The 23,837-nt window shown below is 37.0% G+C and overlaps 1 protein-coding gene across 6 annotated transcripts in view; it reads right to left on the reverse strand.

Annotated features, from left to right (window-relative positions):
• Window positions 1-23,837, reverse strand: part of znf704 (zinc finger protein 704) — a 68,477-nt gene that overhangs the window by 38,059 nt on the left and 6,581 nt on the right. For all 6 annotated transcript variants that reach the window (XM_081377521.1, XM_081377522.1, XM_081377524.1 and 3 more), the window contains exon 2: window positions 22,862-23,091. In XM_081377521.1, coding sequence (XP_081233647.1) covers window positions 22,862-23,091 — 230 coding nt within the window. The remainder of the gene's footprint in view (window positions 1-22,861; window positions 23,092-23,837) is intronic.

Consider the following 23,837-nt stretch of genomic DNA (forward strand, 5'->3'; position numbering starts at 1 on the left):
TTTAATAATTATTATTTCAAAATAAAATAAACTTAAGAAAATTTTAGAAAGGCAATGTACAGACATTATATATATTTTTTGAGTATATATTTTTTAGCTGACAACCAAAAAGCAACTATACGCACACACACACATATATGATAAACAACTCCAACTCTTTTTAATATGTTGTTTTGCAGATCCCTAATAGGCAGACAGCTGTGAAGCAGCAAGCAACAGTGTATGTGTAAAGAACGACTGAGACAAAGAATGAAAAAGGAGGGGGGGGTTGGCCGAGTCATTTGTGCAGTGTTTCTTGTCACTATGTGCTGTGAGGTAGTGCCAAAGCTCTACCCCCTCGCTTTCACAGTTCCTCGAGTTACACAAGAGACTTCAAAACGCGCACAAGCCCCCGAGCGCAGAGAGGAGGAGCAGCCTCTCGGGTTTGGCAGGGCCGATCGCCGCTCTTCCAAACAGAGCAAAGTTCAGCGCCCATAAGAGGAGCGCAGTCGCTCCCACAGATGCTGCAGACCCGCTGCTGCTGCCCCTCACGTGACCGCCTTATTGTTTACTCCAGCACACAGGCTTTCAGAGGAGACTGGGAAGAAAAACACAACACGACCCACATGTTTCTTGAAGGAGGCGTGGTGGGGAGACCTTTACCTGTTGTCACAGCCACAAAGAGAAAAAAAGGAACTCAGAGAAAAAAAGGATCTTAGCCATTCTCCACATGCTTCTCCGACCACAAGATGTGAAGATCAGCAATAGCAGCTCTTCAGAAGAGCTTGGGATCAAATTATTTCGCTCGTATTGAAGTATTGTTTGCTAAGCATTGTTTTAATAACGTCAAAAGTACTTTGGCACCAAGTCAATGCTAAAATTAAAAAAATAAAAGTATAAAAATGATAAATAATAATAATAAAAAATTAAATTAAAAAACAGCTTAATAAACCTGCTCTTGTCTATTATGTCATGTCAAGAAAAAGAGAAAAACAATTATTTATTTCTTTGTTCCATTTTACTGGTTGTTTACTTGAATAAGTACATGACAACTTGAAGTGGATTAATTCACTTAGATAAATGAAAGCTACAGGTGACCTTTGACCTGACGTATGATGTAGGACAGGGGTACCCAACCCCGCTCCTGCCGATCGACTGTCCTGCACAGTTCATCTCCAACCCTAATCAAACACACCTGCCTTTAATTTGCAAGCGATCCTGAAGACGTTAATTGGTTGCTTCAGGTGTGTTTGATTAGGGTTGGAGATAAACTGTGCAGGACAGTCGATCGGCAGGAGCAAGGTTGGGCACCCCTGATGTAGGATGTAGGTGAGAATTGGTGATCGTGGAAGCGCAGAGGATAGGGGGGATAAGAACTCCATCTAAAACGAGAAGTTTTCAAGAAAAACGTCGGTGGATTCATACGTCGGGTCAAAGGTCACTCTTTTGCAGAACTCGACCCTCTCGTACGACCGTTGCCGGAAGCCAGTGGTTAGTTTCTAAAGTTTTCAATATGGATAATATGGACCCATCGCTTCGCTTCAGAAGGCATTTATTAACCCACTGGAGTCGTATGGATTACTTTTATGATGGATGGATGCGCTTTTTGGAGGATGATGCACTTCAAAAACTTGGACACTATTCAAAGCCATTACAAAGCTGGGAAGAGTCAGGATATTAATTAATGCAACTCATATACACAAAGTCAGATACACCTAGAATGGCTTGAGGGTAAATTATCAAATAATTAAATTTTGGGTGAACTATTCCTTTAAATACTTTGGTCAGTTCAAGAATAATTTAAGCAATTTCATATTATTATTTGAAAGAATTAAGAGCAGTTTCATGCCTATCCTTGAATTGGTCAAGAGATCAAGGTTGAGATGGGATTAAGAAAGTAATTAGTATAAGTAATATAATACTTTTAGAGAGAGTAATTAGTTCAGTAGTCCAATTACACTGTTGAATATGTAAGTAGTAGCTAGCAATTAATTACGTTTTAGAGTAACTAACACTGATTACGACTTCAGACTAAATTTCACTGGTAATGGTATCAACTATTATCATTCATATTTAAAAACAATATTCAAGAGTATCAGAGTGCCAGTGGATAAAAATCAAAATGTGAAAACTGCAGTATCAAAGTCCTCAAAATTTGAGAACCTCGAATTATGCATATACAGTAAGGAAAATTACTGTAGTAGTATTTGAACACCCTGCTATTTTGCAAGTTCTCCCACTTGGAAATCATGGAGGGGTCTCAAATTGTCATCGTAGGTGCATGTCCACTGTGAGAGACATAATCAAAAAAAAAAATAATCCAGAAATCACAATATATGATTTTTTAACTATTTATTTGTATGATACAGCTGCAAATAAGTATTTGAACACCTGTCTATCAGCTAGAATTCTGACCCTCAAAGACCTGTTAGTCTCCCTTTAAAATGTCCACCTCCACTCCATTTATTATCCTAAATTAGATGCACCTGTTTGAGGTTGTTAGCTGAATAAAGACACCTGTCCACCCCATACAATCAGTAAGAATCCAACTACTAACATTGCCAAGACCAAAGAGCTGTCCAAAGACACTAGAGACAAAATTGTACACCTCCACAAGGCTGGAAAGGGCTACGGGGAAATTGCCAAGCAGCTTGGTGAAAAAAGGTCCACTTTTGGAGCAATCATTAGAAAATGGAAGAAGCTAAACATGACTGTCAGTCTCCCTCGGACTGGGGCTCCATGCAAGATCTCATCTCATGGGGTCTCAATGATCCTAAGAAAGGTGAGAAATCTGCCCAGAACTACACAGGAGGAGCTGGTCAATGACCTGAAAAGAGCTGGGACCACCGTTTCCAAGGTTACTGTTGGTAATAGACTAAGACGTCATGGTTTGAAATCATGCATGGCACGGAAGGTTCCCCTGCTTAAACCAGCACATGTCAAGGCCCGTCTTAAGTTTGCCAATGACCATTTGGATGATCCAGATGAGTCATGGGAGAAAGTCATGTGGTCAGATGAGACCAAAATAGAACTTTTTGGTCATAATTCCACTAAACGTGTTTGGAGGAAGAAGAATGATGAGTACCATCCCAAGAACACCATCCCTACTGTGAAGCATGGGGGTGGTAGCATCATGCTTTGGGGGTGTTTTTCTGCACATGGGACACTGCACTGTATTAAGGAGAGGATGACCGGGGCCATGTATTGCGAGATTTTGGGGAACAACCTCCTTCCCTCAGTTAGAGCATTGAAGATGGGTCGAGGCTGGGTCTTCCAACATGACAATGACCCGAAGCACACAGCCAGGATAACCAAGGAGTGGCTCTGTAAGAAGCATATCAAGGTTCTGGCGTGGCCTAGCCAGTCTCCAGACCTAAACCCAATAGAAAATCTTTGGAGGGAGCTCAAACTCTGTGTTTCTCGGGCGACAGCCCAGAAACCTGACTGATCTAGAGAAGATCTGTGTGGAGGAGTGGGCCAAAATCCCTCCTGCAGTGTGTGCAAACCTGGTGAAAAACTACAGGAAACGTTTGACCTCTGTAATTGCAAACAAAGGCTACTGTACCAAATATTAACATTGATTTTCTCAGGTGTTCAAATACTTATTTGCAGCTGTATCATACAAATAAATAGTTAAAAAATCATACATTGTGATTTCTGGATTTTTTTTTTTGATTATGTCTCTCACAGTGGACATGCACCTACGATGACAATTTCAGACCCCTCCATGATTTCTAAGTGGGAGAACTTGCAAAATAGCAGGGTGTTCAAATACTTATTTTCCTCACTGTAACAGGAACAGTCTGACAGTAGTTGTCTTGAAATGTATTGTTGAAGCTGAATAATTGGTTTAAAAGTGCTGCTTTGATGACTGCAGTAGCGGTGGAGGGGATGGATTTGGAGATGCTTCATGGAGAGAGTTTTAGCCCTAACAGTCAACAGTTATTGTAATCATGTTCTCTGAGAAGTTGCGTCTCTAAATTCACAAAAAAAAGGTAATATTAGTTTCACAAAGGGAAAGTTGGTGTCCCTCTGTGCAACAGGCATAATACTACTGAGTCTGAATGATGGAGCTGAGAGCTAGCGATCACAATGATACTCCATCCCTTGGGCAATATAACGAAACCTCAGTGCAAAAGCTCTGCAACATGTAATACATATGGTGTTTCAGAAGACATTCTTTAACATCTGGAACATAGTGTACTGAACTGCTGAAAGATCAGCAAGAGACCAAGAATAGTATGAGCTAACCTCAACTTGAGTAGCCCTTTAAAGTGGTTAGTGTACTAAAATGTCTGTGGTCAGCAAAGACCTTCCATATAAAAAATGTGTTATGCAAGTATGGGAATTAGGAAGCTGCATGGAGTGAATCAAAATCACAACATCTAATCTATACAGTGTTGTTTTGGTTTAAGCTTGGCTTTATAAGCCCTAAACCTGTGGGAGAGGGATATGGATTTAGCAAAAAAAAAAACAATCACATTAATCATAAACTGTTTTTTTCTTCCTCCCTCAGAGGAATAGCAATTCATTTCCTTCCCTTATACTCTGTGTGTGTGTGTGTGTGTGTGTGTGTGTGTGTGTGTGTGTGTGTGTGTGTGTGTGTGTATAGTCCAAGTAACACCATATATAAGTGGATAGTTTTAAATCAAATCTTATATAGAGCCAATATAGCCAGATTAATTTTCAAATTAATATTTAACATCAATTTTAGATTACATTTTAATTTAAGTATACCGTGCTATGCATAAGTTGTGTACGAAGTTGACTAAAAAGAGGAATAAAAAATCATCTTTTGGAAATTGAACTTAATGCCTTAATTAAAAAAAATTAGGAAAAATCCAACCTTTAAGGACACCAATTTTCTTTGTGAATGAATAATGTATCGGATTCGTAAATAAAAAAAAAATTCTTCCTTAAAATACAGGGTGCATAAGTCTGGACACCCCTATGTTAAATTCCCATAGAGGCAGGCAGATTTTTATTTTTAAAGGCCAGTTACTTCATGGATCCAGGATACTATGCATCCTGATAAAGTTCCCTTGGCCTTTGGAATTAAAATAGCCCCACATCATCACATAGCCTTCACCATAACTAGAGATTGGCATGGAGTACTGTCCATAAGATCATCTCTCAATGCAAATCAAACCAGCTATTAGGCTAACTGAAATAAAACCATGCCAATCACTAGGTAATGATGTGATGATGTGGGGCTATTTTAATTCCAAAAGCCAAGGGAACTTTATCAGGATGCATAGTATTCAAGAGTGCGGGAAACCAGGGTCCGAGGAAGTAGTTTTTGCCTTGTTTGCCTTCGCTGACTGCATATGCAGGTGCTTTGAATTTTGAATGCTATTTCTCTGCCATAATTTTACTCTTCGTAGGTTCCGCGCCGCCTCAAATCAAACGGGTGCGCGCGCATATGGGCAGATCTAGCAACAGGGGTGGTAGCCATGGTTGCGAGAGTGAGTGACAGTCGCCCAAACCAATCAATTGTTTCGTCCCGAATGGAAATAATGAGTTGTGTTTATTGCAGATTAAAAGTTCTACAGTCACTCGATTTTTATACTCTCTTTTTCAGAGCACTTACATTTTAATTATGTATTGGTATATAAAGACAGTTTAAACAAATTTGAAAAAAAGTTTTTTATAAAAAATCCTACCTACCCTACCTTTAACCCTCTGGGGACCAAAAACGCGCCGGCGCGTTTTGCTCGTTTTTTTTTTTAGCAATGAAAAATAAACACAAAATGCTCTGTTAATTTTGATCTTTAGTTTTCGTGTTATACATCAATCGATCCTGTTCAGTTTCTATTTTTTTTCTGTATACTCAAAATAAAAATAAAGTGTTTTGCTTTTTGACAAATAAAGAAACTTTAACATGATGCGATTTCTGCCTTCTCTCTATCCGTAAACACCCATTTGAAACGCGTTCGAAAATGATCTATAACTCCGCGAAAATTCAGTCAAACAGGCAAACAGACCCACGGGCATAAAGCTTGAGATCGCATCTGTTAAATGAAGTCATTTATATAAAAAACAAATATTATCAGCTTCTGTAATCTGTATAAAAAGAGAGCGACTCCAGTCGACCTCATTACGAGCTAATTCACAGTAATGTGACACGCCCACGGAGAGCGCGTGCTATTCAAACGCAAATTCTGAGAACTATTGAAGATCTGTGAAACGCCCACATCAGCTGTAAACAAAGCGCGTCGCGATCGAGTGAGGCATAATATAGCCTACCTTATGGAGAAAAGATTCCTCAGAACAGTGCTGATATGAGGAACAATATATCCTGATATGAGGAGCAGATCCCGCTGAGGAGTGAGGTAGGCTGTTTTCTTTTCTCACGTGTGGAATAACGTTATGGAATAACGTTAGTGTAGGCCTATGCAAACCGCAAAAAGATGAATCGCATTTCTATAATATGACTCGCCTTTCTGTGAGATGAATGAAGGGTACATATTTGTAAAGACTGTTTAGCCTAAATATAAATCGCGCGTCTGTGCGTGAAAGAATAAACTGCTTTGCTATAGCCTACTGAGATGAGTAAAAATCGACTGGAATATGTTGAAATAAAATGTATTTGTACAAGCAACGTATTAAACTGCAAATTAGCATTTATATGCCCTAATATTTCATAAAAACAACGCTACAGTCAGTCACTTGTTGACTAGATTTGGGTACAGTTTTTAGGCTACTGTAAAATATACTGCCACATAAAATAAGCTTTTGTTTAGCAATTTCTGCTCATATCTAACGTTTTATATATATATATATATATATATATATATATATATATATATATATATATATATATATATATATATATATATATATATATATATATATATATATATATATATATATATATATATTTGTCAAAAATAAAGTCATAGACTAAGATGTTAGATGTTCCAATGCGGCTATATTCAAACTAATGAATACATATGATAAAATGTAGGCCTATAATCTTTTTTCTTTTTCTTTTTTACAAAGAAAGAGTACACTTGAAATATTGTTGAAATTGTAATTAGGGGTTCAAGCACGAAGTGCTGAAACCCTATTGTAATTGTGCTGATTTTTATTATTATTATTATTATTATTATTCTGCCGTAAAACGCATCGTGCAGCCCAAACCGTAAGAGCTGGAACTTTGAAACTTTGACAGATGGTAGTACAAAAATCGAGGAAAGGTTCAGAGATTATGACCCCGATTGGCCCATAGGTGGCGCTATAACAACCAAAAGCGCGAAACTGCTCATAACTCCTAGACCGTATGGCGTAGACTCAAGTGTCTTATATCATTGGAAAGCTGGACGCCTGACGAACAAAACGTATATCTCCGATTTCATTTCCGCCATGATAGATTTTCCGCCATTTTGAATTTTGTCAAAAATCTACTTTTGCGAACTAGTCCCTGGTTTTTTGCCCGATTGGAACCAAACTAGTGCAGAAATGTTCTCTGGAGACTGAATATCAATAATTATCGAAAAAAAGTGGAAATTTCGATTCACGGTCGCTAAGGGGCGCCAAAACGTACGTTGTGGGAGGGGCCTATTTTACTAAAATGGCTATAACTCCCGATGTAAATGAGGTATCTTCACCAAACTTGGTACACATGTGTATGAGCTTACTCTGGGGTCACAGTAAAAAAATCGCGACGATTGGCCTCATGGTGGCGCTATAAAATGAAAAAAACATAAAACAGGCTATAACCACCTGACCGTTAGTCCGATTGACTTGAAAATTGGTATGCAGTGTCTTGGTCCAAGGTGCCATGTATGTGTATGAGGACATTGGCGTATCTCAAAAAACATGGCCGCCATCGGCCAACGAAGTTTGAGCACCTATTAGACAAGGTTAACGGAGGCCGATCGGAACGAAACTCAATGGGCATGTTCGGCTCATGGCCCTAAAGGTCTGTAAGAATTTTGAAAGAAATCGGCCACTAGTTGGCGCTAACGAGTTTTACGGCTCTGTAATCACGTGGTGTTACAAATATCCACACAATATGCATATCATTTGATAGATCTCCTCATCCTGAACAACTTTGCCTCAAGAACCATTGCTGTCAATCAAACTGTTCATTAATTATTCATTAATATGTTAAAAACCTACTTTTGCGAACTAGTCCTAGGTTTTTTGCCCGATCGGAACCAGACCAGTGTAGGACAATTCTCTGGACTCTCTAGATCAATAATTATCAAAAAAAAGTTGAACTTTTGCATTTGGATGGCTGTAATAGGGTCATTTATAAAACGGGCGTGTCAAAATACATTAAAAAGCCTATAAATCCTAAATAAAAACTCAGAACTTCACAAAAATTGGTCAGCATATGTGACATAACATCATTAACAAGCATGAAAAATTCTATGGAGATCGGACGATAGTTGGCGCTATAACTGTTAAAACGCTTTAAAACCATATATTTCCTATGGTAAATTGCCTGTATTTGCTGTAAATGATGTCTTCTATCTTTTATCATATAATGTTCATATCATAATGTTCAAAACCAGTGCAGCACAATTCTCTGAACTCTCTAGATCAATAATTATCAGAAAAAAAGTTTAACTTCTTCAAAAGGTGATTTTATATGAATATAATGACATATTAAGCCAATAAGTGGTATTTTACTGCCCCCTGCTGTCATTTCATCATACTACTCCCTAATATTGTTATAAAATTCATATTTAGACTTTTTAAAATCATTATTTTAACATTTACAATCACATTTTGTCAAAACTCATCTATTGAGTATTACTATTGACAATTGTGTTACACTGAGATATGGAAATGGACGAAAGTAAATGAATGAAATGAAACGAAAGTATAACGGCATTTAAGCCACGCCCCCGAATACAAATCCATTCATAACTCGAAAACGGAAAGTCGTTGCGCGCTCAAATTTTGATGGTGAGGACCTCTCCGGGCTCTTGATCGAAACGTGTCGTCGCGGGCCTCGGGAGCGCGCCCCCCGCGCATCGCGAATCCGCGGGACCCCCGATTTTGAACGGCCATTACTCCCGACCCAGACCACCCCGAACATTGTGTGAGAGCTCGTTGGAAAGGGCGCGTCCTTGGCTAGCTTCGATTCAAATGTGGTGTTATTTGCCCTGGGCATTCCAGAGATAATAGCCCGAACAGATATGCCTTATAACAGTCATAACTCCCAGCCCCAATCGCCCAAAAACACATTGATGGTCTCATTCAACAGGGCTCCTCAAGCACTATCTATGCTCTGAGTTTCAGAATTTTTCGCCTTTTGGTTCCTGAGATATAAGTAAAAAAACAAATTCCCATTCATTCAAACACTTCAACTGTAAAATGTAAGCTATAATACCACTGTTGTCCACTAGAGGGAGCAGCAGGATTACGCATGATCTTTTAATTCGCTTCAGTATTGGAAATAAACAAATGCTTTAAGAAGCAATCTTTTTTATTATGATGTTTTTTTTATTATTATGATATTTGTATATATTTTATTTTTTTTATTATGATTATGAACAGTTTGATTGACATTAGTGATTCTTGAGGCAAAGTTGTTCAAGATGAGGAGATGAAGATATTTTCACAATATCACATCCTAAAAACATTGAAAACATATTTGTCTTTGTGTGTGTGTGTGTGTGTGTGTGTGTGTGTGTGTGTGTGTGGGTTTGTGTGTGTGTGTCTGTGTGTGTGTGTAAGCATGCTTAATGGAAAGAACATGAAGAAACTGCTTTGTTTTACTGGTGGATAAAAAAGTCTTTCAAATGAAAGTGAGTCAATTAGTGGTCTTCTACTGCCCTCTGCAGGACATTCTACTTAAAATATTTTCATCTGTGCTTTTGCATTAGTTTTTGGACTATATCAAATTACTTGCATGAAAATCACCTATTATAACACAGTCATGTTTTGTCAAAGTTTATCACTTCATTTTTACTGAGCTCTCAGTTTGAACAATTCTGCCTCTCAGTGATTAATTTGAAATCTGAAAATGGTGTTATACAGAGGAGATTTGCAATTATCATTTTGTTACCTATCTTTTATTTTAAATATCTCCATCTACAACAAAATGTGTGTGCATGTGTGTGTTCAAGCATGGTTAGTGTATTAAGTATTATTGTTTAAGTATTATTGTTTTCATTTACATTTTAACCACCAGAAGAAGAACACTCATTGGTTCATTCTGCTCACTAAAATATTATTTTTAATTTTTTTTTCCATTTGAAATATTGTTTAAACTTAATAAAATCATTAAAATAACATTTCAAATCATATTTTGTCTGTTTATAAATCCCACAGACTCACACTGGCTGCAATACTAATGTTTTTGTAAAACACAGACCTGATAGTCTAATCTGTGTGTATTGTGCATATATTATTGATATTATTACTATTGCAAATCATGTTATTGTAACTCATATCTTAATAGAATATTATTTGTAATTTTAATTCTTTATTTCTTAAGTGTTTTTTTTTATGATTACTACAGATATTATCACCAAAGATATCAACTACACCTTCACTTTTAGTATTGACACGCTGCACACACAGCACAATCACACACTCACTAATGCATTCAAATAAATGTAATCTTACTGTGCTACTTTATTTGTACATGATTAGAATGAACAGAAATCTAAGAATATTTTTCTTCTTTTGTTAAAGCCATTTCAGACTCCAAGTAAGCATTATATTACTAATCATCTATTTTAAAGGTGCCATACAATTGAAAACTGTATTTATCTTGGCATAGTTGAATGATAAGAGTTCTGGACATGGAACTGACATACCGTGAGCCTCAAACACCATTGTTTCCTCCTTCTTGTGTAAATCTCCTGTTTGCAAAAGACCGCTGAAAAATGACTGAATCCCACCATAACACCGACTGTGACGTTGGAGTCAGGATCATTAATATTTATACCCCCCAAATTTGCATTTTCCAGTCCATGTTCTAGGCCAGGCAGTGTTAATGTGGACCTGCACAGCCGAATCATCAGAAGATCTGCAGGTATTGTGAAGAAGCAAGCAAGGACAATAGTGAAAATGGCAGATCATGGATATAAATGTTATGTCTGAGGCTGTGCTGTGGATTTGAGAACTTTTCATTCCCTTCCCACAAAACTGTCAACAGGCATGGTTGATGTTTACAACAGGATACCTCACCATTTTAATTCAAAGCTGTTAGTTTGCTCTTAACGGAGGCCGATCAGAACGAAACTCGATGGGCATGTTCGACTCGTGGCCCTAGAGGTCTGTAAGAATTTTGAAAAATCAGCCACTAGTTGACGCTAACAGGTTTTACGGCTATGTAATCACGTGATGCATATCATTTGATAGATCTCCTCATACTGAACAACTTTGCCTCAAGAACTACTGCTGTCAATCAATTTGTTCATTAAATACTTGCTATTATGTTAAAAACCTACTTTTGCGAACTAGTCCTAGGTTTTTCGCCCGATCGGAAATATACCAGTGCAGTACAATTCTCTGGAAGCTCTAGATTATTAATTATATAAAAAACTTTAACTTTACCCATTGGGTAGCCATAACAGGATCATTTAGAAAATGGGTATGGCAAAAAACACTCAAAAGCCTGTAAATCCTAAACAAAAACTCAGACAACTCACTAAACTGCCTTATGTGCTTAAAGACCCTAAATGCTTGAACCCCGCTAAATGCTGCTTGCAGCTTTAATTATTGTTGTAATTGTAACATTTTTAATAAAATAGCAAAACATATTTACAAGAGAGATGTAAGCAAAATCTTAAATGGTCAATATAAGTCTTCTTCTAAATACATCCTTTGTCCTTGTATTGTGGCTCAGTCAGTGTCACACCTGAAAGGATGGCTCATTAGGCAGAGTCATTATGCAGAGTGGGTGTGAACTACTCCTCCCCCTCGCATATTGGCTTTCCAAGCAAAACCTGTTTTACACCATTTAAATCAATGTATTTTTTTTTTTGTGAACGATAAAGCAAGACTATTTTCATATAATTTTGAAGCTAGAACTCAAAGGGACCACATCCATTGGTCAAAAGTCTTGTGGACACATATTTAATATGTGTTTTGTGGTCTTAATTCAGCAACTTTCATTTTTATTTTTTCCAATAACCACGCATAAACATTATTCTCTTAAAAATACAAACATCTACATACAAGTTGCTTGCATATTATGGTAGCCCTGTTTGTGCTATATAGAGTGAATTTACACCTTTGTCATTAACATGTTTATAAATAACTGAAAAAAGCACAAATGTCAAGGCATGTCAGAACTTCTCAAGGGCCCCAAAAACACCTTGGTCCCCAGAGGGTTAATGTTAATTTCAACAAATTTACTAATTCATTATTAAAATCAAAAGTTGTATTAATATTATTTAATAAACCTAAGCTAACATGAACATTTGTATTGTTCATTTTTATATATAGTTGTATTTTTATTAACTAATGTTAACAAAGATTAATAACCACTGTAACAAATGTATTGCTCTATTTTAATGCAACTTACATTAACTAATGGGACTTTATTGTAAAACATTATCAAATCTTCTTTGACATTTAGTGTCATTATGAATCGTTGTTTGTGAAACTCTGACGGAGAACACTAAATTACAGTCCATTTGACTTTCAAAAAAACTGAAAACCGTGATATTAGTCCTTTTGATTATTGCTACAGCACATAATATATCAATTCACACATGCAATCAATTCATCCTTTCACACTCATCAAAGTTGCAGCCTCTTAAAATAATGAGACAGCCCAACAACCCTCCATCAATGATTTAAACAAAGCACTACATATGATCCCAGTATTGATGTAATATTTTTTTCTTGAGAATGCCACAGGCACTCTTAACACACCTTCAAATAGGCAGCATGCAATGAAGAGCTATGCTGCAATTACATTTAAAGTAGTCCCTCCACCGCTGACTGATTTACATTGTGATTTACAGTAACATGACTGTCAGAGTTACACAGCTTGAACATTTGCTTCTACTCCCATGACTGCAGTATAGAAGTGTTTAAACGCATAAAACAAGGCGATACTTCATTATTTACAACATTAATAAATGTAAATAGACCTGTCCATTTAAAGCTCTCAACACATCAGGCATTGTTCATAACTGAATGCAGCGTATTACACTTGCACACACATTATTGTAACTAGAAAGGCTGATGGAATCATTCTTTGATTTTTTAAACAAATGACTCTCTTCTGAAATGATGGAGGTTGGATGTTAATGGGAAGCCAATTCTGATCTGGGGCTCGTTCTTCGTACGTTGCTTATTATATCCGAGATCAAATGACACATCCAAGATGATATCATCGTGCTAATCATGATCCGGCTAATTGGGTTCTTCGAACTCACCTGTTGTTTATGATTAGTATCACTGGATTGAGTTATCTGAGATAACTGCGCGTTCATGCGCTGGCTTAAAAGGGGATATGTATCGATCGTAGAAACATTGATCAGCAACGCTGCTATTGGCTGCTCAGCGTGGCCAAAGAGCGCGCACAGTTTTTCTCCTCAACAGAGCAAGATAGTCGAAGTTTATTCGGAATTTTAATGTTTAATCAAAACGCCAGGGAACACAAAGTCTGCAAAAGCAAGGAGAGAGGCCTGGCAAAAAGTAGCAGACAATTTAAATCCGTTAGAAGTGGCCATGTTAGATGTTTTTATCACTTATTAGCCTTATTTGTATTTTAATAATTGCATAATTAGGCTACTTTGTTCATTGTAATGTCAGAGTCACCACACTAGAACATGGGAGCAAATAAAAGTGAAGTACAAAAATATTCTACATAGCCTAATGGTAATTTTTAGTTATAGTATAGTCTCTTCTCTTCTATAAAGGGCACTGTTAAATAGTATAGTCTCTTCTCTTCTATAAAGGGCACTGTTAAATAAATGGTTGTCTGTTTATAAAAGCAACCAAGAAAAAGGCTGAAAAAAAGAAAAGATCTTAGTAGCCTACACTGTAAAATTGTACAAATATTGCTGCATTAAATGAAGGCCGCATTAAAAGTAATGATGAATTGCTTTGACTTGTGAAAGTGAAAACTGATAAACTTATGTTAATGTAAAAATATTTTGCCATGAGTTATTGATCACATTTTTACCCCAGTGTAGTTCATTGTAATGACATTGTGTTTTCCTCTTTTGTGCACTTTTACATAATACACCAACACTTGTATCTGTTCCCAAGAAAGTGGTGGCTGAAATATGTGCAGGAAGTGGACATTTTCTAACTTTTCAAAGGAAAGAAAGTATAAGACTTTGTAATGTCCATTTGTTTCCATTGCACTGGACAGTGAATAAACCCTCTCAGATAACTGTCATATGGAGGAACTAGCCTATAGTGCATAAATAACTTTACTTAATTTATCCGTGTATGCTTTATGGCTGCACTATAAGTTGCAGGATTCCACATCTACAGAAAGGCCTACAGAAGAGTCTGCACAGACAGAGGAGACATAGGCCTACAGGTGGACAGTGTATAGCCAACTTTTCCTTTTTATTTGTTGCATGAGGCATGTGTCTAATATCTTGTTGCAGGCACTTGACCACTGGCTTTTCTTTACAAAGAACAATTGAAATAAAACTCAAGGAACTAAGCATATTTGTCTTTTATTAAACATTTAATGAAAGGTGTTGGTTTTTTTTTTTTGGCAATGTTGTGTAATATGGCACATGCAACAATGTCACAGGCCCTGTCAGGTGTGCAACCCTCAGACTTTTCAGACACTGATATCTTCCCTTTAGTTAGCCAAAGTTCATTTCATTGTGTGCCCTTGTCCTGGCTAGAGCTGCATTGTAACTGGTTTGGGTCAGGGAATGGGGTCATAAAACACCTGTCTGCAGGAACATGTCATAATCACCTATGAAAAAATGCAGTTCTGTGAGGATCAGCATAAGTGTATGTAATACAGTGAGCTTGATATTTAATTGTGGAACTTTCCTTACCACTTTCAAATAATGTGCAAAAATGTGAATCTCTGAAAATTCTTAAGTCATGCACAGATCCTGTCCTTTTTGCTTTTACATTTGTGATTATGGAAGATTTTAGTCAACTGCCTTTTTTTATTTGATATAATATTATTAATCTGGAATATTAAGAATCCCAATTGTAACTGGGCTGCACATTTACATTGTGAACCCCCTTTCTGTTCACATAATCCCCTTCATTGAGGCCTTGATGGCAGCCTATAGTCTATGGTACCAATCACGTTAGTGAAGCCTGAGTGACATACTGTAATCGGCATGGTCATGATTGTATGATCTTCATAAAAAATGACGATAGCCTAAAAAAAATTTGCTTTAAAAAAAGTGGCTTGGAAATGCCAAAAAAAAAAAAAAAAAAACTTTTTTAAACCTAAAAGCGCCAAGTAAACTCCAAATGACACAACAGACATCACTTTCCATCAAGTTCTCCGCATCTCCAATAGTGTAAACGAAAGAGCCTCACGCAAATAATCTTAGGGCAATGCAAACAGTTTGTGCTGTATTTAAAGCCAGACTCTGACAAGTCGAAAATAAATGTGCGTTTCCAACAATTTAATAATGTAAACGACAATCTCATGAGTCACGAGAAAAAAAAACATCTCAGAAAGTGCACTATCGCGCTGCGCTGGACTTTTCGTATCAGCTCCGCTTATGAAGCCGCGATCTAATCCTGTTTACATGAAATAAGCCTGCTCCCGAGCAGGTTTAAGCTTGCGCACCTGTTGCTATGACAGCAAGTCCAGGATGAGCTTCGAAGAACCAAACGATCCAAGATCATGCCAAATCGTCAACCATCAAATCCAGCTGACTGAGTTATCGACGTACGAAGAACGAGCCCCTGGTATGTTTGGTATCGAGCTACGGCAAACATCTGAGCCCATCATGTTGGTGACTTCAGCTAGTGAGGACAACCAAACCTGTATTATTGCTGAGAAAGACATAATCCATTCTTGGCCACTCCCCCTCACTGATATACAGGGATTTTTAATTAAACCGCTAATTTGCATAAAAATTCCAGCACATTTCATTTCAAACCATCGCAGGTGGTCGCAACATGCAAGAGTCCAGTGATTTAAAGCTTCTAATGGAAAAGGCTGTTATTGCTTAGCAATGAAAGAGAAACTATTCACGGATGGCCTTTTTTGAACACAATTTCCAGATGACTGATTTTATAGTCATCTACATTCAACCATATTTTTGCATGCATTTTACCATTAAATTGCCACCTAACTTTCATTTTTAAACAGAAAACACAACTAAAATGTATTTTTAATGGCTTAAGCAAATCACTAAGGGGGAAACACTTGCACCACTTTTGCACCACTTTTTTTTTTTAAGCTTAAAAAGTGTGTTAGTCACTGACCACCGGCTACTAAGTTTAACGAGGTGCATATGGATTGTGTAGTCATCTTGCTGCATGTCGAGCCAATAAGATATAGGAACTATTTCAAAACTATTTCAATCATCGTGAGGTTCAGGGAAGTCTGAAAAAAGGAAAAAACATGCAGTGTCCAGTCTGATAAGACAACCGGGATCAACACCAGGCACTGTGTTGTTTGCTGGAAAGAATCCAGCATTGCAGAACTCCAGCTTTTGCAAAGAGAGGCTCTTTTCAGATGGTAATCACATGCTCTCTAAAGTTGCAGCCCAACCACCACCCGCTTGTTTTCTTTGGCAGCCACTAAAGCTGCTCTACTGAGAAAGCATACTGTTTGACCAGAGCAGTCCCATTCCCAGTTTATTCACCCAGCACATACGGACACTGGATCAACGGAGGGGGAAAGAGGAAGGATAAAGCTCGTTGTTAAAAGAAAAAAGCATCAACAAAGGTCACGGCCATATTTCAAGCAATATGGCTATATGAGAGATTGTAGGAAACCTAGTAATTTGGTTGCATTCATTTCCGTAGGTTTACCACTGTAATGCAAATGCTTATTTTGATGGTACTGAGCTCTCAGAGCAATGAGTTCATTTGGAGAATCCTCCCATGTGGTTTTCTGACCACTGTCTCTGCTACAGTCTCGGTCTCCCACAGGTGAATGAGCTATAATTCAGGACCCATAAATAATGATTCAGGATCACAAATCTCTTCTTTTAATGGTTTAAAGATGTATGTACATGTTATAACACTCTAAAGTCTGTTTATTGTGCAGAGACAACTACTGTATAAGTGAGGCAAAATTTAAGTCACATTCACTAATAATCTTCCTCGCCGCTGAAGCTCTTAAACGGACTACAAAAGTCATATAAACTATAAAAATGCTGCAAATGATGCCATTCGGGACGGGGTCTCAGATCTCTTGTGACTGAAGATCATAATTTGGCAGCATATTCTATTTGAGAGTACTGAGGAATGGGGGGGTGGGGGGGCAACTCAAATGAACAACTTCAATTTCCATCATTTTGCTTGATAGAACCAGTTTCCATTAATTTTTTTTTTTTTTTTTTTTATGTATGGGGGAAAAAAGAATGCACCAAAATTTCAGCCACTGAAAAACATTTATAGAGTTGTGCAATATTTTTTAAAAAATATTATCAATATTTTAAATGTTGTGAAATCAATTTGGAAAAAATATTTAGAATTAGTTTAGTAATTCCAAACAAAGTTTAATTTAAAATAATTATTTTCTGTTTTGTTTTTTTCAGCCCAGTGTGTCCAGAACTTCATTTCGGAGTATCACCTGTGGAAATGAGTGGGCAGGACATACTTTAAAAATTCACATTTTCTTCTTTATAGAAGTTAAAAAAATCATATGGTTTTGGTTCATCATTTTAAGGGTGAGTAAATAATGCCCAAATTTTAAACTAAAAAAACTTTTTTTAGTCCAACTATTCTTTTAAAGTGGCTAATGTTTATTTTACATAATTCTGAACGAACACACACACACACACACAATCATTCATTTCCTGCTTGCAATTAGTCTAGTGAAGGCTATTTGTCAGGCCTGCAACCTTACAGTCTGACTGCTCTTGTTCAAATAGGTTATTTCCTGCTATAGAAGATAAACAAAGCTGCTGTAGATTCTTGTTGTACACTAGTGAAAAGATGAACCAAAAATGGTTTCCACATTCCATCTTTTAACAAACCTCTCTTTTAGCAAAGCAGCCGGGGCGGGGGTTAGGGAGGTCAATAATTATGTTCGGTCAACTAATACAAGACATAATGCTTGTGTTGTAATTCTGTAAACAAATATAATGAATTAAGCTATTCGGTATCCAATAACAAACATAAAACAGCTGACGTGAGGTGGGAAACGTGTGGCTCCATTCACCCCCCCTAGACCAGCAGGTCACCAAACAAACTCCACCACACTCTCCATTGAACGCTGATTGAAAAGAAACCAAGTGGCTACTTAAGCTCCAGCCTTGTGATATTAAATTGAGTTACTGCATCTAGGTCACTGCTATTTGCAATCACAACTTCAAGAGCGTATAGCCTGGTCTCCAATAACACACTGAACAAAATTATAAACGCAACACTTTTGTTTTTGCCCCCATTTTTCATGAGCTGAACTCAAAGATCTAAGTCTTTTTCTTTGTACACAAAAGGCCTATTTGTCTCAAATATTGTTCACAAATCTGTCTGAACCAGATAGGTACACCTGTGCAATAATCATGCCATCTAATCAGCATCTTGATATGCCACACCTGTGAGGTGGATGGATTATCTCGGCAAAGGAGAAGTGCTCACTAACACAGATTTGTTAACAATATTTGAGACAAATAGGCCTTTTGTGTACAAAGAAAGTCTTGAAAAAATGGGGGCAAAAACAAAAGTGATGCGTTTATAATTTTGTTCAGTGTATGTGCTCGGATCACCTTCCTCACAACGATTTACTCTTAAACCCTCCATTCCCTTCCCATGTCACCCGTTCCCATAACCAATGACTGTTTCAAAGCAATGAGTCACAATTTCAGAGTAATCACACCAATAACCACTAGGCCTACCTAATTTTAAGGAAGCTGGTGAACCAATATCTAATCTTTTCTTTTGTCAAAGAGCCCCTTTCGGTGTTCATCAACTTAAGTGCTTGGTGCTCACATGATTTCATACAATACACTCTTGGGCCATGGGATCTAATGATCTTCTCAAGCGCACAAGAAAATCATTTGTTGCAAGGCTCCATATATTGATTTTGACACTTTACACAATAACATAGTGAAGCTAATCCTCATGTTACTTTGGCTTAAGGGATCAATCAACTATCTTGGAGCTAAGAAATGAAAAAAAAAATGAAAAATCTATCCAGAACTTTTTCTGTTTGTCTAAACTGACCAGCCCTGCCAACAAAAAGGCAATTATTTTTGTATTAACGTGTGGCTGCTTCTTGTACAAAGTCGTGACTAATAGACCTCAGAGCTTAACATACACATGTTTTGAGGTTTGTGTTGTCCAAAAGAAACACAGAAAAGAAAATATATGAGCAAACATGGTTACACACACTGAGACTGAATCAATTCAAGCACGCAAATCTAAAAATTGGTTTGATTTTAGCCAGGATATGGTGATGATGAATTGCTCAGCATAGAGGCGCATGATACACTATCATTCAGAAGTTTCAGTAAGATTCTTTAATATTTTTGAAAGAAGTCTGCTCACCAAGGCTGAATTTATTTGATAAAAAAAAAATACAGGAAAAACATTAATATTGTGTTACATACAGTGTTACATGATCCTTCAGAAATCATTCTAATATGCTGATTTGGTGTTCAAGAAACATTTTTTATTATTATCATATATGTTGAAAACAGTTGTGCTGGTTTATTTGATGAAAGTTCAAAAGAACAGCATTTATTTGAAATAGAAATCTAATAAAAGTTTTCTTTTTTTAAGGGGGGAGGGGCCTTCTGACCCCAAACTTTCTAACAGTAATCTATATTAATGGCCGATTTAATATTTACAGATAACTGGGAAAATGTAATTATTATCGATACTGATAATGGAATTATAGCCAGTTTTAACTGCTAATTTATTACAGTAAATATCTCATGTATTATATATAATCTGTTCAGAAAACTATTTGTATATGACCACAGTACAACTGAAAATCTGAGACGTAGCAAAACAAACTACATAACAATGTTGTACATGGAGGAGTAATCGCAGTTTTCTATAAGCATTAAAAATAATGAGCTTCATAAATGGAGCACCACTCAGGCAATCAATATAACACCCGAAGATATCAGCAGTAGTCAACCTATAGCGAATCAAACATGCAAGGCCAATTAACGCAGATAGAAATAATAAACATTTTTGTCTGCCAAAACATAAATTCAGTGCTCACTGAGACATTTTTTTTCCTGAATGGATGAATAGAATGTAAATTGATCTAGGAGATCAATAATTCGTCAACAAATAAGTCAATATCAGGTCTGAGTGTAGTAATAGAGCTATCAGACGGCAGATGTTTTATGTTGTGCCTCACACAAAGCAGTAAGTCAATTGATTTTTGATATTTAAAAAGCAAAAAATCACACTAAAAACACACCAGAGTGTGTGGCTGAAAGAGCAGTTAACTATGTTTTTGTAGTTCTACAACTTGCTGCATGCTAGAGGTGTCAGAAAAGAAAGTACAAATGCTGTAAAGCATTTCAGACCACAAGAGTCACAAACCACAAAAAAGCTTGTATCAATATACCGGTGGTCTGCACTTCACTTAGAGTGCTAAATAAATATAACTATCATACACACTTCACTTTATTTAGTGAATATATAACAGTAAATCATGACATTAAAGGGGTCATGACATGAGAAATGAAATTTGCATGGATCTTTTGATATTTAAGAGGTCTTTGTACCATTAAAAAATCCTGCAAGTTTCATAACTTAAAATGTCCTCCTCATTATAAATAAAACATTTATTTAATCAAGCTCCAAAAAGGCTCTTTCAATATGACTCCTTTAAAGGACAAAGACATATACTGTGAAGGTACCATACTACAGTAATAGCAGTCAGTGGAGTCAGTAATTTTCTTATTTTTTTTTGAGAAATTAATACTTTTATTGAGCAAGGACACATTAAATTGAGCAAAAGTGAAAGTAAAGACATTTATGTTACAACAGTTATGTTTTAAATAAATGCTGTACTTTTGACCTTTCTATTCATGACAAAATCTTGAAAAAAAAAATGTATCACCGTTTCCACACAAAAGAAAAACACTGATAATCAGAAATGTTTATTGAGCAGCAAATAAGAATATTAGAATGATTTCTGAAGGATCATGTGACACTGAAGACTGGAGTAATGAAGCTGACAATTCAGCTTTGCCATCACAGGAATACATTACATTTGAAAATATATTAAAATATTAAAGTTTTGTACTATTGTAATATGCAGGTTTGTACTGTACTTTTGAACAAATAAATGCACCATTGGTTAAAGACAATTCTTAAAAAAAAGTACTGCAAAGAATACCATGGTGTTACCATGCTAAAAAAAAAACTGCATTGATGTTGTTGATGCTTACAGTATATGGATTTAGATCAAAACAATATAAAATGTTTAAATAATATAATATAATATAATATAATATAATATAATATAATATAATATAATATAATATAATATAATATAATATAATATAATATAATATAATATAAGAGGGAAATGCTACAAGTTCTTGGAATCAATAACTTCTGAAAATGAAATTTAATATCCGGTGTAAACATCACTTTTACTGAAAGAAATTATCTATAATTATAAAAGATAAGATCAAACCATTTATAGAACTTGTTAATGTCCTTTGGGATTCTGATATTAGTTTCTATGGAGACTGATGCCACTTATAAATAACGTGAAACCAACATCTCACCAGCACTTCAGTCCAGGGGTCACATTTATTAAACTTAAAAAAAAAAAGTAAAAAATGGTGTAAGGCAAAAAATATTCAGATTTACAAAACCATGCGTACGGCAGAACCTGCGCAACATTCCCTTTATAAAACCCAGTAAGCGGAAGATTGTGCGTACATGCATCTTCACCCCGTCTCCTCCCCGAACCATAGTTTTACTATGCATATCCTTATCTGCATATCATTTGCATAAGCATATTCATCCATGTGATTCCGTGTTTAACGGTACAAGACATTAGGAAAATATGAGATGAGGATTTCCCATCACATTACATTGATAAAAATCATTTAATAGCCTATTCTTGCCTTGTTTTTGAATAAATAAATCAAATACATTTCAGAGAGCGTTTTCTCAATCTTTTCCAATGGCCAAATAGTATTTTTAATTGCTTTATATTTTTAATGGAAACAGATAGGCCCTATTGTGCATTATTGATCATTATTTGCGCAAAAATATTTTCTCAGACCATGAGTTCTGCTATTACCATGCGCTAAGCAATCCTCGCTGTAGTTAAAACATTAAAACACAGCATGCCACAGGTAAAAAGTGTTCAAAAGCATCGCATCCACTACAAATATTTTGATTTATTAGAATATAACATTCTTGTAACTTCTCGGTAATGATTTTATTTAATTTAAGTGCTTACCTCCACAAATGAGAATGGCATATATTTATTTAAACTGTTATTATGAACATGCACTGTATTTATGATTAGGACTCATAATGAAGATTTAAAGTGGTTTTCCTCCATCTGCCGTCAGTCCCTCAGCTCACCATAGGTGTCGCCAAACTGATTTGTCTCCAAAATGTGCGTACGCATGGCTCAGAGTTCACTTACAGGTGCGCACATTCTCCCGTCAAGTTTGTTTTTAATAGATCACAACCTTTGCTTGGGAAGTGACGTACGCACGTTTCCAGCCCCGTTTATAAATGAGACCCCAGCTCTTGTTATTCAAAAAACGAAGTAAACAATGCCATTCATAATTCCTTCAGTTCTCATCAGTGCCTGTAGGGGGTGATCATCCTGTAGCCTTACCTGACTTGTGGTACGTCGATGCTGGAAGAGACCACCTTGCGTTTCTGTTCCAGCAGAGAAATGGAGCGAGTATGATCCTTCTCCGGCTCCAGCGCCCGGCCCGTTCGCTTGTGCTCCAGCACCCGTGGCTCCTCTATGCTCTCCGGGCTGAGGGAGGGCGCCTCTCCTCTCGGCACACCCCCATTCTGGCCCTGCGTGGGCCCATCCCGCTGTCCACCGTTACAGGTGCTCTGCAGAGGTAAACAAATTTGATTTTTTTCAGTCTTAAAGGGATACTTCAGCTCTGGGAAGATGAATGTGTATTTAAAATAGGTCAGTTAAGTAGAAGAAATGTGAAGAAATTTTTGAATTTGGAGCTTTCTAGACTGAGAAAAGCCAGAAAATGTATTTTTGGCTTATGTGGATAAAAGACAACAACTCCCAGAATGCACTTGCTTCGCTGCCTTAGGAGGCCACGCCTACCGGTAAGGGAGCGCAGTTGAAAACAAAAAGGCTAGCCTACGTGATGAGTTTGCCAGGGATTTAGAGTTCGCCCAAAATGTCCGGGATTCGGCTTTTGCGTTCTACAGTCGCCATCCATTCATTATGTTTACTGTGGCGAGCAGGACGAGGCTGACGGCCACGGGAGAACGGCGCGAGGCCGGTGGCGTCATTACATACTGAGACGCGCCGGGTCTCGCATCGCTCACGGAGGAGCAGGAATTTTCTTAGCAATGGTAAAACGCACATCAACCGATCACTTGTTTAGCGTTCATGTAAACACTACATTCAGATTCACCAATCGGAATGAATTCAGTTAGATTGAAACAAGAGGGGTGCATGTAAACAATGAATGGCGACTGCAGAAAGCAAAAGCCGAATCCCGGACATTTTGAACGATCTCGCCCGCCGGACAAGTCCGGGAAAAGGAGGATGTAACCCCTACTTACTCAGCTTTCTCCTACTATTCAGCTTTCTCCACAGAACAAGAGCCTGC

Source organism: Scardinius erythrophthalmus (genome assembly GCF_964197995.2).
Source record: "Scardinius erythrophthalmus genome assembly, chromosome: 10".
In the NCBI taxonomy this organism is placed as follows: Eukaryota; Metazoa; Chordata; class Actinopteri; order Cypriniformes; family Leuciscidae; genus Scardinius; species Scardinius erythrophthalmus.